The 16045-nt window shown below is 46.6% G+C and overlaps 1 protein-coding gene across 7 annotated transcripts in view; it reads right to left on the bottom strand.

Annotated features, from left to right (window-relative positions):
• BRD3 (bromodomain containing 3) overlaps window positions 1-16045 on the bottom strand; it is an 853641-nt gene that overhangs the window by 436123 nt on the left and 401473 nt on the right. For all 7 annotated transcript variants that reach the window (XM_069609614.1, XM_069609620.1, XM_069609618.1 and 4 more), the window contains one exon: window positions 3609-3823. In XM_069609614.1, coding sequence (XP_069465715.1) covers window positions 3609-3823 — 215 coding nt within the window. The remainder of the gene's footprint in view (window positions 1-3608; window positions 3824-16045) is intronic.

The following is a 16045-nucleotide window of genomic DNA, read 5'->3' as shown; positions in this document are numbered from 1 at the left end:
TGGACCAAGCCCGTTGCCTGCCGGCTTCTTTCAAAGGCGCGGATGGAACTGTGCCTTGCGACTGAAAAATTGCTAAAACATCTGCTGCCGGAATTAATCCCATTCGGCCAGCAACGAAGACTTGGTGGGACAAGTCAACCATCTGACAGAGTCCTCCTCTGGCGAGGAGGGGGAAGGCGACCGGTGACAGCGCTTCCTAGAATGCCTCGACGAGGCAGAGGAATGGCAGGAACCACTCCTAGACCGTGACCCCCTGGATTTTCACCAACGCAGAGTCGCCCCTCGAGTCATCAGTCGAAAGCCCAGCGGACTTCGATTTGCAGAGTTTGGACACCCTACCTACTTTTAATTTCCCCTTACGCTCCTGCAAGGCCTTAGACGCCAGGGACTGGCAGCCCTCGCAGTCGTCAGTGGTGTGGCTTTCGCTGAGGCACCAGAGGCAGATGTCGTGCAGGACTGTGATGGAAATTTTTTAATCGTAGTCCCGACATTTCTTAAAGCCCGACTTCGGTGTAGTAGAGGAAGATGAAGACCTTGTTCGAAGAGAAGGATCGAGCACGCCGAGATTCCGAAGCAAACATGTTTGCAGAAAAAACGGAACTGAGGCTACGGGCGTCGTTCGTCCTATATATAACATCCGGTGACGTCGACCCTCGAGTGACATTGGATTGATGCCATCGATTCAGGACGCCCTCTGCCGAACATTTTCCGAAGCAGCACAGCTGTGGACATTACATGTCTTAGATGTGGAATACGTCGGACACAATCCCTCCGAAACCAAGTTATCAAATCTGATGGACAGTAAATATTAAAGTCAAATAGACTAGAAGAGTCTGCAGGGAGCCAGGACAGCCAAAGTCAATTGGCGCACAGTGTATGGATCTGAGGCACTTCTTAGATAAAAAAAAGTCTTGCACAAAGTTAGAGAAAAATCACTGTAAGGTCCTAAACTGTTACACTTGTGAAGTGTAGAGCTGAAATCAACTTAGCAAAGTAGCTACTGCAAGTCTCAACTGAGAAGAGCAAAGCCAACGACACTGAGGTAAGTACCCCAAGTCGGAACAGTACCTTTGGTTAGAAGAGTGGTCCAGCTGGCTTCTGTCTGGCTGTGGGGTCAAGAGGGAGGACATTTGGAGGACTCCAGCAGCAGCAATTTGGCGGTCGGCGGCAGCTGCGGGTTCTTTTCGGGTCAACAGCACTTCACGGTTTCCACGCACGGTAAACGACACCACTGCGGATCTTTGATACCAGTTGGGTTGCCTTCACTCCTTCGGTCCTGCACTCTGGTGAAGGGACTCGAGCTCCGGTCGTCCCGCTTCTGGAGGGTCCATGGAAGACAGCTGGCGCTGAGGGCGGGATTGCAGACTTTGCACAGTTTTCTCGACCCCTGGCACTCGGTTCCTACAGCAGCAAAGTAGTACAGCCAGTCGGGGAAGATGGTCCAGTGGAGTTAGTCTCAGGGTTAGTTGGTCCCACTAACCCAATGGAAGTCGTCCCTTCCGGAGCTTCTCTTGTCGATCAAAAAAGGAGTTTCAGCAGGCAATTCAAAGGTCCAGGTGGATGCAGCAAGCTTCATTCACAGTTTCTCCATCGGGTGTTCTTCCCAGTGGTCGACTCTGCCTCTCTAGTCCCAAAACCATCGCCTTTTAAGCAGTTTTCTACCATTCATGCACAGCCTAGGCTGTCAATCACACAGCAGAGTGGCAATCCTAAGAGGACACCCAGACAATCAGGACTGGGTCCATTCAGGAATTCCTGACGACAAAGGACATGGGAGTTTCGGAAACCTCCCTAACTTCCTGCCCTTCCAGACACACTGGAGCCAAAAGGTGGGTTTCAGGACTGAAACCCGCCAAAGGCAAAACAAACAAAGGGCTGAAACCTGGCTTGGTGCGCAGAGTAAAACCCAAGAAAGCCCTCAAACAGAAAGTGGAAGAAAAAAAAAGAAAAAAAAGACGACCAGGGCCATTTTGACTATGGGTGCTGTACTGCAGCTGAGAAATCAGCCTGCTAATACCCTGCACAAAATATAAGTAACCACTGCCACCAGCCACTCAAATTGGTTAGCGTAACAAAAGATTACATGACAAGTGGTATAAGGAGTTACTATGTAACACCCCCCCCCCCCAAGCACTCCACATAGGGTGGTGTGTGCTCTGGACCCACAAAAGAAATGTTAAGATAAAAAGTAGTCTCACTATTCTTGGGAATGGTAGTTCACCCAAGAAAATGAATTTAAACATTAAGAGAAATCCAATGGACTTCTCAGTGGCACTGCACGGAGGGTTTTGTGTGTCACTACCCAAAAAGCAGATGCCTATGTATTTTGTTTGACTCCATTAAACAGTTAAAAATCAGTCAGAAAAACATGAGTGAGTGGCAAAAAGCGCCACTCAGAGGGTTAAAAATCAAAAGATCCCAGATTCCAGCAAAAGAGCTGAGGGCCTCCAAGGTTAAAGGAAATTCGCACAAACTGAAAATTCTCCACAACACAGACTTTGATGCAGGAACCCAGCCAATCAAACAGCCATGCAACATTCAAGGGGGGAGGCGGGGGCAGTCCTTTCAGGACAGCCAGCCTCCCAGTTTGAACTAGATACTCGCAGTCAGGCTGAATGACAAAGGCCTGTGGAGTTTTGAACTCCTCTCTCGCTTCTTGCCTTCACCAACACTGGACCCTGGGCAGGGTATCCACAGGATTCCCGCCAGAGACAAAATTGACACAAAGGAGTTTCCTGCCCTGGAGTTCAGGGGAAGGAACTAGTAAGGACAAGTAACACAAATGGCAAAAAAAGAAAACTCAGCCATTTTGGAAAAATGAGCACCGATGGGCGTCTTTACCGCAGCTGTGGAAACAGCCCACGGTAAAGGTGCACCCAATTAGTAAAAAGGTTCACTGCCACCAGCCCTTAAAGTTAAGCTTATCCCTGTAACAAATGTTACAGTTGAAAGGGGATACATTGTATCGCCCCAGCACTCCACATAAGGTGGGGTGTGCTGTTTTCACGAAACAAAATGTAAAAAGGGACCCAAAGATCCTTTCTACCCATGGGCACTGTAGTTCCCAAAAGGTTACCCAGTGAAAGTCAAAAGGGGAGCCCCACGGGAAACCCTGCAACAATATAAAAAAGGTATATACCAAAAGTTGTCCGAGGATAAAATTCAAAAGACACTATGGAGAGTCTTAAAAATGGCACCCATAAAAAGAGTAAAATAATCTGTGTGGAAAAACGTTCCCACTGAGGTATAGGGAAAACAAATCCACCAGTAAAACAAAAGGTTCTGGGGTTGTCAAAGGTCAGGAGGATTTATCATTGCTATGAAAATCTTACCAAAGAAACTCATCAGCACTAACATGTGTAGAAAGACGTACAACAACATGTATTTAAAAATCATTCACATATAGCAATTGACACAACCTTAACACTGAATGCCTACCGTCTGAATATCCCTTTGGTATATGTTTAAAACAGTGCCTCAATCTTCAGCAACCATTTGGTCTGGTACATGAATAAAGATACTTGAGGAAAACAAGAGCCACAAAAGGTTTAGGCGGACACTTGCTCAAATTAGTTACTTCAAACATTGGGAACAACCAATATGTTTACCTTTATGACAGGTGGTGTTGGAGGTACCACAGGGATTGGGGGAGGAGCTGCGACAGGTGGAGGAGGTGGGGGTGCAGCTGTGGGTGTGACGTTTACAGGTACATTTGGCACAGGAGTTGCAGCGATAACTGGAGTCTGAGTGACAGCTGGAGGGGCTGTATGAATGGGCGATGGTGGGGAAACGGAGGATACTGCAGTTGGCGTTATTCCTTTGCCTAAAATGAAAAAACCCAAAAAGGCGTTAATGATACTAAATTCAAACAAATCAAACGTACGAAAAATCAGTAAATTCTTCGGTTTTCATACACTGCCATCAAACAAACCTTTGGGATTTTCAAAATTGTAAACAACTGAAGTGAGCCTCATTTATAAAGCCGAAAATGGTGAGAATTTTATTTTTGAGACCAGTATTTTCAGACAAGTTTGAAGGTATTGTACATTTGTGCACTTGTTTACAAGGCATGTAGTGGTTCAATTAGAGAGGCAAGGTCCTATGACAAACCGTTTCAACTAATGTTTAGTCTTGCATGTAGTGTTTTAGATTCATGCATCTATGTCTTGTAAGAAAACATTTTGGTCAGAAACTGGTCAATAAATAGCATCACAGGTGGTTATTTAAAGAACTAATGTTCCGATGTGGTTTGTTTTTCTCAATCCTTACATTTTCCCTGATACCAGAAATATCTTTAATCTGCAAAATAGTTAAACCAAAATATTAATAGAAAAGTGGGCCCGCTATATTTGCATTTTATTGGAGGCAGATATATTTATTTTTTAAATGGGCATCTAAAGACCCGTCAACGGCCTCGAGAAAAAGCGCAAAAAGCTCAAAAATTAGAGTTAATTAAAAAAACACGTTCCAGATAACCTATTAAAGGCCAGCACGTCAACAAAAATAAACAAGTCTTCAACGGCCCAGGTTAAACAAGTTCAAACTACTAAAGGAAAGGGATTATACTAGGGCACTCTTTCAGGGGCTGTGCTCCATACGAACACCTCTGCTGCTCCTACTCCCTCTGTATTGCCAAGCTCCTCACAATGGACACCAGAACAATTCGATGAAATTATGAGAATGTTCTGCTTTATATATTTGACAACCACAACAAGGTCCACCAAAACCTTCAGGGAACCCCACAGAGAGGCAAAGATACCACTCAACCTGCTGCATCGCATCAGGATTTCAGGCAAGAAGACACTTATTACCATACCACGTAAGGCTCCCAAGACCCTGGCACATACGGCACACGTGGACTTGGACCAACATTATGATGACGACGAGGACGTAGAAGTCATCCAGTTCCCAGATCACACCGACCCACCGGTGGCCGACTCCCCGGTAGACAACCAGTTGCAATATAATGACCTGCTCCTAAAGGCAGCAGAGCACTTCAAAATAGACACACAATAAGACCAAGTCAACAAAGACTTTGTGGAGGACATCCATCGGTGGGAGAGGGGAGAAAAAAAAGACAACCCAATCTATCCTTTTTTTTACAATTGGTACAGAGATGCATCCAGCCCTCTCTGCTTACCCAATTTGGCACGGGTAGTCAACCCACGCATCGAGAAGATGTTCAGACCAGCCCACTCAGAGCCCTTATACATTAGGGGGCAAGCCTGACTCTTTAGTAGTTACTACTACAAGAAAGAGGGCAGGAACCCCTCTGGCCTCTGCCAAAGCCACTCCTGACAAGTAGAGTAAGAACGTCTATAAGCTGGGCAGGAAGGTAGCTACCTATGCAGCCTACTCTTAGGGGAATTCTCAGAAATGTGTCAATACTTCTACCTTAGAAACCCCCAGCTCTTTTGCTGGACTTCAATTTCTAACCTGGGGAGAGAGAGAGAGAGACCCTTTTCCCACGCATGTATTTTTTCTGTGATTCATACTCACAGCCCAACCGGCACATACGTTTCTCTCCTTTCTCTCAACAACTGTATCCATATACCTTGCATTACGCGACTGCTCAATGTGTTGTTCGAAACCTTGCATGTGAAATGAGGCGCAATGTTGTCAAGGCACTACCAGACAATCTGGGTCCATACCATGTAAACCAGCCTTTATCTCTATGCTACCATTCCCCAATGTCCTCTTCACTGTTTAACTGTATAACTGTACGACGACATTGAAATCAGGCACTTTGTTGTTTCTGTAATACCACTGCCACCATAGCTTAGCAAAAAATAGAATTACACCTTGCACTCCTATTATGGCCATGTTTAAATGCCTACAAGCAAAGGCTATGCCTCACGCTATAGGTTTTATGGTTCATAGTAGCAAACAGATTTAACCTACTTTAACAAATTGTATCCCTCCTACGTACTGATCTCTAGATCAGTGGATCTCCCCCCTATTAGCAATAATTTCGAACCAGCCCACCTTGCAAAGTTGTGTTTTCTACCCTTTTGGTAACATTTCGAACTAGCCTACCTTGCCAAGTTGTGCTTTTCACCAATACTGTGTTTATCTACCCTATTGGTAGCAACTTGAACTGGCTTACCCTGCCAATTTGTGTTTCTCCGCCCTACAGGTATTACTGCTAACTAGCCTATCTTGCCAAACTTATTCCATCCCGCTGGCATCAACACATACTAGCCAAATATCCCTGACTATGTTGCCTCACCATGTATATGCCCGGTTTATACCCAGCCCTACTAAGCCATTCTAGACATCTCCACGACTAGCATCTCCAGCCCATACATCCCTACTATACCCTGCCAAACCATGACAGATCATCTATCACCACTCATGAATGTCTCATCCACACCAGTATTACCAAGCAATTTGATTCATACTCTACTACTAAACCCCAACATTCACATCAGGACCCCCCTTAAACTGATAGCCCATGCAGCACCACCTTCAGAAACCTTACAAGCTGGTCCAGTCTAAATTATTCGAACCTCTTGCAAGGTCTACAATCAACTCAAATACTAGGAAATCATGTCCACCCACTAAAGCCACCAGCACCATTATAAACACTACTAATCTCGCCAACCCACCACCCAGGTTTAATAAATACCAGCAGGCCAAACCATTTAAAGCACTTCCTGTAAATAAATCGAACAACCAGATCCCATTAGAACCACCTACATGGAAGGACGCCCCTAATAAATGGCCGCTATTAGTGGCACATGCCACGGAGATGGCTGACCTTATAGAGTCAGAAAAGCTGGATTTCCTAGCCATCAGAGAATCATGGCTACACTGCTGTGGGCCTCGCCCTTATGCTTGCAGTCCCAGAAGACTACATAGTACTCAGAGCAGACAGAACTGAGGCCCACGGTGGAGGCATAGCTATAATAGCCACAACTAACCTAGCCATGAGACTAGCCCCCTCACCTGATGTTAAATCTTGCAAATCCTTCATCGCGAAAATACCATCTCAATACCATACAATCTCAGGATCCAAAACTCTCACCATTCACCTATTTGGCCCCATTGGATCGTTTGAGGAGGACCTAACCACCATCCTCTGACAACCTAAAAAACACTTCACAGGTCCTTTTACTAGGCGACTTCAACCTGGGGTTTAAAGAGCCAAAAGATCAGCAAGCAGAACTAATTTCAGACTCCCTCACTGAACTAGGCTTTAGACAACAACTGACTCTTCCCACTCACAACAACGGGAGAACCCTTGATTGGGTGGCTGATTACAACTATAACGCAGCCAACACAGCCATCACCCCAGAATCATGGACGGACCACCACCTCCTAGCTTTCTCACAGAAACTATAACACTGTCCATTAATAACAACCCACTGGCCTCCGCCATACCCACAAGGAACAATAGAAATATTACGGTCAAGAAACTTGTACCTCTAATACTCCAGACATTGAACTCTCTACCAGAATCCGCCCGTTAGGAAGAATTCTCATAAATGTGCTAGTTTCCTTCACCTTAGAGACCCCCAGCAACTTCGCTGTATTTTGAGGACTTGATTTATTTTCCTGGAGGGAGTGTGAGCTTTTATGTATTTTGAATGCGTTTTACTCCTGTGTTCTTCGATTGTGGAGTTTTAGACAATTCCATAGGCATCATCTTTTCATGTGTGTCACAGCACCCTCAGTGCAGTGACACAGGGAAACCTTTCAGGCTTTTTTAAATACCTTCTCTGGGAGAAAGTAAAGTGAAATTGACTTTACTAGCCTTTCCAAATTCCTAGACCCAGCACACCCTATCTTACTATAGAGTGCTGGAGGGGTTACCTAGTGTCCCCTATGCCTAGATACTCATGTAGCAGTCAAATGCTACCCTTTCCTCTCGAAATGGCTGGTGGCAGTGGTTTTACAACGAACTACCATGATTTTTCCCGACCGGGAACACTGCAGCGTTAAATCGCGGGAGCCATGTTTTTCAAGATGGCGTCTGAGCCTCATTTGTTTAAAACAGGTCCGGGTCTTTTTTCACCATTTCTTTTTGGAAAGATCCTTCTAAAGTTTCTCTGCACGCCAAACCAGGTTTGGTCCCTTTGTTCCTACGCCTTTGTCGGGCTTCAGGACTGAAGGCCCCGTCTTGTGCCAGTGTCTAGGGTAGCCAGGTAGTGAGGGAGGTGCCTGAAACTCCCTGCGCTTAGTCTCCTAGGAGACCCAAATGCACTGTGGTGTGATTGGCTGGCTGGCTGGCCAGCAAGGACAGCCGCCCTGCTGGGTGAGCGTCAGCTAGGCTGGAATTAATAGGAGGAAACTGGATAAAAGGCGAGTCTCTTGGCTTGGAAGACAGAGTCGACCACTGGAACGAAAGAACCGAAGACGAGCTTGAAGAGGACAGCTGCTGCAACTCCTGGATCGTTGGTTTGCCTGGTGAAGCCCTGCTGCAGGTCCGAATCGCTAAGTTCATCGACAGAGCAGCCCTGCAAGGACGACTTCTCCCTTTGAGTTGTTGGGACCAATCAACTCCAAACTAAGCCACATGGACATCCATCTCTGAGCTAGTTACATTTCCTCATACAGGAAACCATAGAGCCAGGGAGAGGGACACCAGATTTTGTGCGTTGCTTGTAAGCGGTCCTAAAGCTTTTGGAAGATCCTCTAGACTCCCATGAAGCAGTACTAACCAAGCCTGACCCGCCTAAGTTAAGTGCGGGACCTCAGATGTGAGGAAAGTCCACCCTGACAGCCAGGAACCACGCTTATTGCTATTTGCTGTACCGCAAGGAGCTGAAACTCGAAACAGCCTCGTGCAGGAGTCCGCTGAGGTCCTTCCTCTTGTCGCCACGACTGAGGCCCAGGAACAGTGAGATCTGCAGAGTTTACAAGTTTAAGTGACACTACCACTTTCAGATCACGATTAGACAGACCATCCACTAAGTTGTTGCCCTAGTACTCCGCCTATCATTTGGAATCTATTCCCCCACCTTAGCTTTTTTTCACGTTTATCTGTGCCATCGCCTAGCACAATAATAATCATTACGGCTGTCCACAGACACAGGAGTGCTGTAGACTCTTCTGCGACACGCATGCGCGATGCTCTGCCCACTAGCTCGGAAGCCGCAACAGCTCTTCAGACCCTTTTACGAGGTACGCAATCCTGCGGTCCCCCGCCGGACCTTCTTGGGCCCCCCGACCCCCTCTTGATCCTTTGATTTATTTAATTTCACAGCCGCCAGTGAGTTCACAGAGCACCATGCACAATCTAGGCGCCCTGTGCATTTTCAAACTGCACAACGGCATCTTGATTCATTCTTTTTTGTCATATCTGCTTTACTGCAACCTCTTGACATTAGTGATATGTTAAAACCACTGCCGTACCTAGCAACTCCCCCCACCCATTTTTAGACTGAATAGCCGATTCCGCATTTTTAGGTTTTCCAGTGGCTTCCACCTTGCTACATATTCATACTGTATAGTCGAACGACCACATCTACAGTGGCCTAAGCAGCCATTTGCTTCCACCTGGTTCCACTGAGCCCTCCCAGGTAGGTTCTTTTTCTTCTGATTTAACACACCTTTTTGAATCAGACCATAAATAAATAGGTAGCCACATACTCCTATTTCCAGATCCTAGCCGTAGCAGGACAATCCAGTCTCCACCTGAACGGTTTCTGTCTACTCAATCCTATTCACAAGACAACAATATCAAGGTAGGTCTCGGACCTGCAACACCTTATTTTAATATAACCTATTACCCAAGGTCACCTCTATCTGACACACATGTCATCTCTCTTTAGGTACTTCAAACTACCTGCTTCCCACCAAGCTTGTCCTGATGGCAGTTCGGTTCCTTCAGACAACTAGCTCAACCATAGCATCCTCGGTTGGGAATTCCCTTTCCGAACCAGAAACAACAAATTGTTTGTGTCAACAATAATTGCGTACAACTACCAATGAGCAGTACATGAATATGCACAAATAAATGCTACTAACCCCCACAACAATGTGTAGCCAACTGTGTCAATGTACCTTTCCTTTGTTTTATGTTTTTAAGGCCATATGTTGAAATATAGGCCTACATTTTTAGAGGTTTGTCCAATATTAAATTAAGACTGAGAATATATCTTCTACGATTTCTCTGTGTAGACACCATTCGTGTTCCTCTGGGAGGGGATCTCTGGTCAAAGCGCCCGCCAGAGAATTGAGATCCCCTGGAATATGTTGAGATGACAGGAAGATGTTCCGCCTGCGTGCCCATATCCACATTTTCTGGGCAAGCTTGGACAGATTTGGCGAACGAGTCCCTCCTTGCTTGTTTAGGTAAAACATGGCTGTAGTGCTGTCCGTCCGGATCTGCACTGACAGGTTCAACAGGTAGGGCTCGAACGCTTGAAGCGCTCTGAATACTGCCAGAAGCTCTAGCAGGTTGATCTGATTCTTGGCCACTGAGTGGGACCAGAGACCCTGAGCTGTGTGGTGGAGAAGGTGAGCTTCCCACCCCGACAGGCATGCGTCCGTTGTGACTACCGCCTGTATTTCGGGATCGCAAAAGGGTTTGCCCTTTGACAGGTTTTCTCTTGTCCACCAGTGAAGACTTCGTACAAGTGTTGGCAAAACGACCACTAGATCGTCCCACTGACCACTTGCCCGAGACCACTGTTTCGCCAACCATTCTTGCATGGGACACATGCGCGGGCCCGCGTGGTAAATACATGACACCATCATGCCCAGCAAACGCATTGCTTTGTGTACAGTTATCTGGTGACCGGCCTGATATTGTGGAATTTGCAGCAGTATATTCCGAATTCTTACCTCTGATGGAAAGGCCAACCCCTCTTGTGTGTTTAGGACAGCTCCTAGGAACTGTGGAGGTGCATGGCACAAGACTTGACTTTTTCTCGTTTATGGAGAAACCTAATTCGAAGAGGAGGTTGATCGTTCTTTGAATGTTTGTTCTGCAAATTACTGGAGTCTCCCCCGTGATGAGCCAGTCGTCCAGATAAGGGTACACTGGGATTGCCTCTCTGCGTAGGTGTGCCGCCGCTTCCGCCAGCACCTTGGTGAATATCCTTGGAGCTGAGGCTATCCCGAAGGGCAGTACCTTGAACTGGTAGTGCGGACTGTCCACCTTGAAGCGCAAGAATCTTTTGTGCGCTGGGAACATGGAAATATGAAAATAAGCATCTTTCATGTCCAATGTTGCCATGTAATCCCTTTTTTAGGAGGGGGATTACCTCTTGGAGAGTAGTCATGCAAAATATTTGGGGCTTGACATACTTGTTTGCAGGCCTTAAGTCCAATACTGGGCGCATTGTCAAATCTTTTTTTGGCACAAGGAAGTAAGTTGAATAAATACCCTTGTTTAACTGGTGTCCCAGGACGAGTTCTATCGCGTCCTGTGCTAGAAGATTGGCGATCTCTTCGAGGAAGATCTTCTAGTGGTCTAATGAGTGTACTCTTTGACGTGGCGGATGGTCTCGGGACGCTCTAACAGTTCTATGCAGTATCCTGTGACACTCTGGACAGCACCCATCTGTCTGATGTGATCCCTTCCCAAGCTTGGGTGAAGTTGGTAATGCGTCCCCCTACTGGGGATGCGCGAGAAGGGGCCCTGAATGGAACGTCACTGTTTTGGTGGAGGCGTGCCGCTGCCTCTACCCTTACCACGTCCTCTCTTATTACCCCTGCCATAACTCTGGGTAGACTGCTGGTTGTTCCATGGTGTACCCAGCCCCTGGGAATAGTTTGTTCCTCTCTGGGAATTCTGTCAGCGTAGGCGACGAAAATGGCCATTCCCTCTTTGATTTGGGGGTTTGTTGGTTAATTGGCCTAGGGATTTGAGAGTCTCGTGCTCATCCTTGGCATTTTTCAGGGTGTCCTCGACCGCCTTCCCAAACAGTAGATCTGTCTCCACCGGTTTGTCTATCAATGATGCTTGTGTTTCGGGTTTGAACCCAGATTGGCGTAACCAAGCATGTCTTTCTGCTATCAATCTGCCGGCGTTATCCGCGGCATCAAAGGTTGCTTTTAAGATGCAACCTGACACAGCTCTTCCCTCCGACGCAACCCGTGCCTTTTTAAGGGTTCTGGGGCAGAGTCTATGAGTGCCGCTACTTCCTCCCACTGGTGGCAGTTGTAACTCGCCAGTAGGGTGGTGGAGTTTGCGATCCTAGTCTGGTAGGCGGAAGTGGAGGCTACTTTCCTACCCAAGTCATAAATCATCTTGCTCTCCTTGTCTGGAGGAGCTTTGGACGATGACAGGGGTGTTCCCACCCTCTTTAGTGTGTTCGTAACTACCAGGTAGTCCGGTTTCAGTTGCCCCCTTATGTACAGCGTGTCCGATTGGGCTGCCCTGAAAAGTTCCTCTATCCTGGGGTTTACCGCCCTGGTGAGGTTGGGATTTACAAGGGAAGGGTCTATCCTCCTTTGTATCGACTTAAGAATAGGGATGGCCTGGGCAACAGGTCTCCTTTCTCCCACTAATTCTTTGGCAAAGTCCCTCTCTTCCTGTGCTCCCTGGGTGTCAATGTGGAAGTGTTCTGCCGCTCTGGACAGAACTTCATTCAGGAGAGGTTGGTTGTCGACCGGGGAGTCGGTAACCGGGGGATCTGTGTCTACTGGGGAATCTGGGTCGTCCTCTTGGTCCTCATCATCCCCATAGTAGCCCCTCCCAGATTGGTCTCCCACCATGCCCAAATCAGGATCCTCAATAAAGGGTGGATCCTCATATTGAGAGTAGGGCTGTATACAGAAAGGGTTTGAAGACCGTGTTGGTGCTTCAACCCGGGACTTCTAACTTGGGGGTATCGGGTCCGGTGAAGCCCTGTCAGGGGTATATGAGAGGAAGTGTTCAGGATTCTTGGCATAGAAGTCTGCCAAAGACGACAACCTAGACATAACTCTCTATGTCGTCACTAGACCATTCCTTTGAGCTGGGAATGACTCTTTCCTGGGAGTGTTTCTCTGTCTTGTCCTGACTGGACCTATGTGTTTGTGCAGGGGTCTTTAAAATGACAGAGGACTGAGACTTGTCCGTCTATTTTTGCCTGTCTGACTGCTTCTGAGGTGTGGAAGAAGGTACAGAATGCTTCTTTAGTTTTTTTCCCCCCTCCCCGTGGGTGGAAGAGTATTTACCCTGTTTATTCGCCCCTTCGGAGCCTTTCGACGTCTGGCGTCGAGGTTCAGGGGTAGTGTCCCTATCTCTAGAGTGTGGAGGTTGGGACTCGGGAACAGCCGTTAAGCAGTCTGCTGACGCCGACTCCTGGAGTGCGGCCTGGGGATAGAGGTCGGCTTCGTCTTCCGACGATCAAACCTCTTTTAGCTTAGGGAGCGAGGCACTCATAGCAACAGTGGATGGCTGCCTGGAGTCGTGCAGCAATCTAGATCGAGAACGCCCAGAGGACACCGATTCGGTGGACCGTTCTCTGTGTGCCTCTTTCCGAGAACTCGATGTGCGCGTCGAGTCTCGGTGGGACTTATGTTTGGTGGAAGTGGTGTGGGTAGCGCTTGTGTCGCCGGGTGTTTTTCCCATAACCGCCCTGCCGGACGACCTTCCGAGGTCGGGGACTGCGCTTGGCTGTGTCTCGACACCACGTTGCCTCGCTGTCCGAAAGCACGGCATCGCTGAATGCGCCCTCCGCTGCCATGGCATCTTGCCGCCTGGCGTGGTGGGCCCAACGCTTGATCGAACGGTCCTTTAGTGTTTTCGGTTTAAACCTACTACAAGCTCTGCAGTTCGCCTCAGGGTGGTCCCTCGGCAAGCAGAGGTTGCACGTGGCGTGTGTCAACCCAAGGGTACTTGCGGTTGCACTTGGGGCAAAATTGGAAAGGGGTACCCTCCATACGCACCTTGTGGCAGCGGGCTAATGATTGTAGGAATATATATAGAAGATGTACCTATATATTAAAGAGTGTAGTGCCACCCCCCACTCTCCCTACTTGCAGGGCCGAGGCCAGGGGCCTTCCGAGGCCCAAGTCCGTCGTGCAGCTGTCGACGGTTGATTCCTTCTCCGGGCCGATGGCGAGTGTCGAACTTCCGTGGCTCGAAGTTGGGGTGGAGGAATGGGGAAATATTAAAAGATATTTTAGCAAAATTGTGGCTAAGGCCAAGAACTCCGCAGGATGCTTCTGACCAGTATGGTGGAAAAAAGCAATCTGAGGGTTCTAGACTCGTGAGGGATCATGGGTACAGTGCACGTCACACTAGGGATAGTATTACTGGCACGCCCTGTGTCGATGCCCATTTCCGAGTTTCGAAAAACAAACTAATACTCTGCAGGTTCCACTAGATGTCGCCCTATGCACAGCATGTGATCTAAGCAGATTCCACAAGCCTGATATATATATATATATATATATAGCGCACTTTCCCCACTTGTGTGGCCTCAATGCGTTTTTTCCTTGATTGAATGCCCTTGGTGACCGTAGTCAATGTGGTTAGAGATTCTGGCGAATAAGTGTGTGTGCATGTTTGCCATTCTAAGAGTTCGGTGGCTGGCAAGGCTCGACTAAGCAGCCCAGTAGAGGTCACACACGCGAGTGGGTGCTCCTAAAGGTTAGAGATAGAATGCTGTTGTCGAGAGAGTCTATGTGAGGCCAGCTATACCGGTTTTCTTTCGGGTGGTGGTCGCTGTATGCTAGTGGCAGAGTTGTTGTGGTACGTCAGATGTTTCAGTAGCAACAGGCTGGCCTTTCTTAACAATTACGTCGGGTGCTGCTATTGGAACTCATTTGACTAGGCGATTAAAGGCTGATATGTGCAGCACCTTACGGCGACCGTGTCGCCCTGTTAGAATGCTTATTGGACATGGCATATATGTGTATGCTGCATGGAGCTACTTGTTGGATTTGAATTTAAACAATACACAATTGGAAGTTGATTTCCCAGGCCCCATTATTGTATAAAGGAAAAAAATATATATCTTTTTTCCATCGGGTTGGACTGCGTTTTTGCAATTGGAATATATCAAAATAGAAAACAAATGGTCTCCAATTGAGCCCCATCAGCAGCCTCAACTCATGGGCAATCTGGTAACAACAATGATGCTACTATAACACACGAATGGAGGAGGGTCAAGTTGGTCTATGGCCATATGCATAGTGTTTTGTCTTTCTGAATTCCGCTAACAAGGTAAAACTAGGGATAATTTTAATCCCAGTCTTCGAATTGTGCCTCCACAGATAAATTGGCCATTATCTGTTCTTTGTTCGGGTGGCAGAATGAAGCGATTGACCTCCACAACAATATTGGTTGAAACAAGGTTAATAATCCAATTCATTTCCTGATGTTTGAAACACTGAACTCATTTTGGCGAATCAGAGTTGTAGCCTCAGTCAGATTTGAACCTAGTGTTATTTTTTGTAATGTTATTCTTTTTACAGAACATCTGGTTTGAAATTGATTTAAGGTGGAAGTCAATTGAATATTCAAACAAGAATGATGCCTGGATACAATGTTAACTATGCATTTTTTTGTATATAGATTTTTAAATACTGGTTTGTGGTGTTTTGTCCTGAAGAAAACGAATATCAGTTTTTGATTGAACTAGATATTTCGAAACTATGATAAACAAGATATTTGGGGACATGCAAGATACTTGTAGTCTACACTCAGCACTTTTTTGTCCATATTTTTGCACAGATTTAGCACTTGATACTTTGCATCTTCATTAGCATTCCTGCATTGAGCTATCACTGAATTAATTACAGAAATATAGCCACAACCCATAAGATAAATAGGTACAATATGGGCAGGTGGCCAGCTATGATGGTAATTTAGTACCCACTTTTTGAGGGCCACCCACATAGGAAAATCCTCTTTACATATAGATTATATATTGCTTACCCATGCAATATTAAGTCGGAATGCTTTTAGAACTATCAGATGTTTGTATAAATTGTATGATCAATCTAGTCTATTTTTATACGATTGTGTGTATTATATTAATAAAATATGAATATATAATCATTATTATTGACCAAGCTTACCCTTTCTTTCACCTACATAGAGTCTATTAAATACATTTATATTGTTGGTTATTCCATGTGACCATTTCCCTTGGTGTTT

This window comes from Ambystoma mexicanum, chromosome 8, assembly GCF_040938575.1.
Source record: "Ambystoma mexicanum isolate Mex_15411 chromosome 8, UKY_AmexF1_1, whole genome shotgun sequence".
Taxonomy (NCBI): Eukaryota; Metazoa; Chordata; class Amphibia; order Caudata; family Ambystomatidae; genus Ambystoma; species Ambystoma mexicanum.
This window is presented reverse-complemented; position numbering and strand designations above follow the sequence as displayed.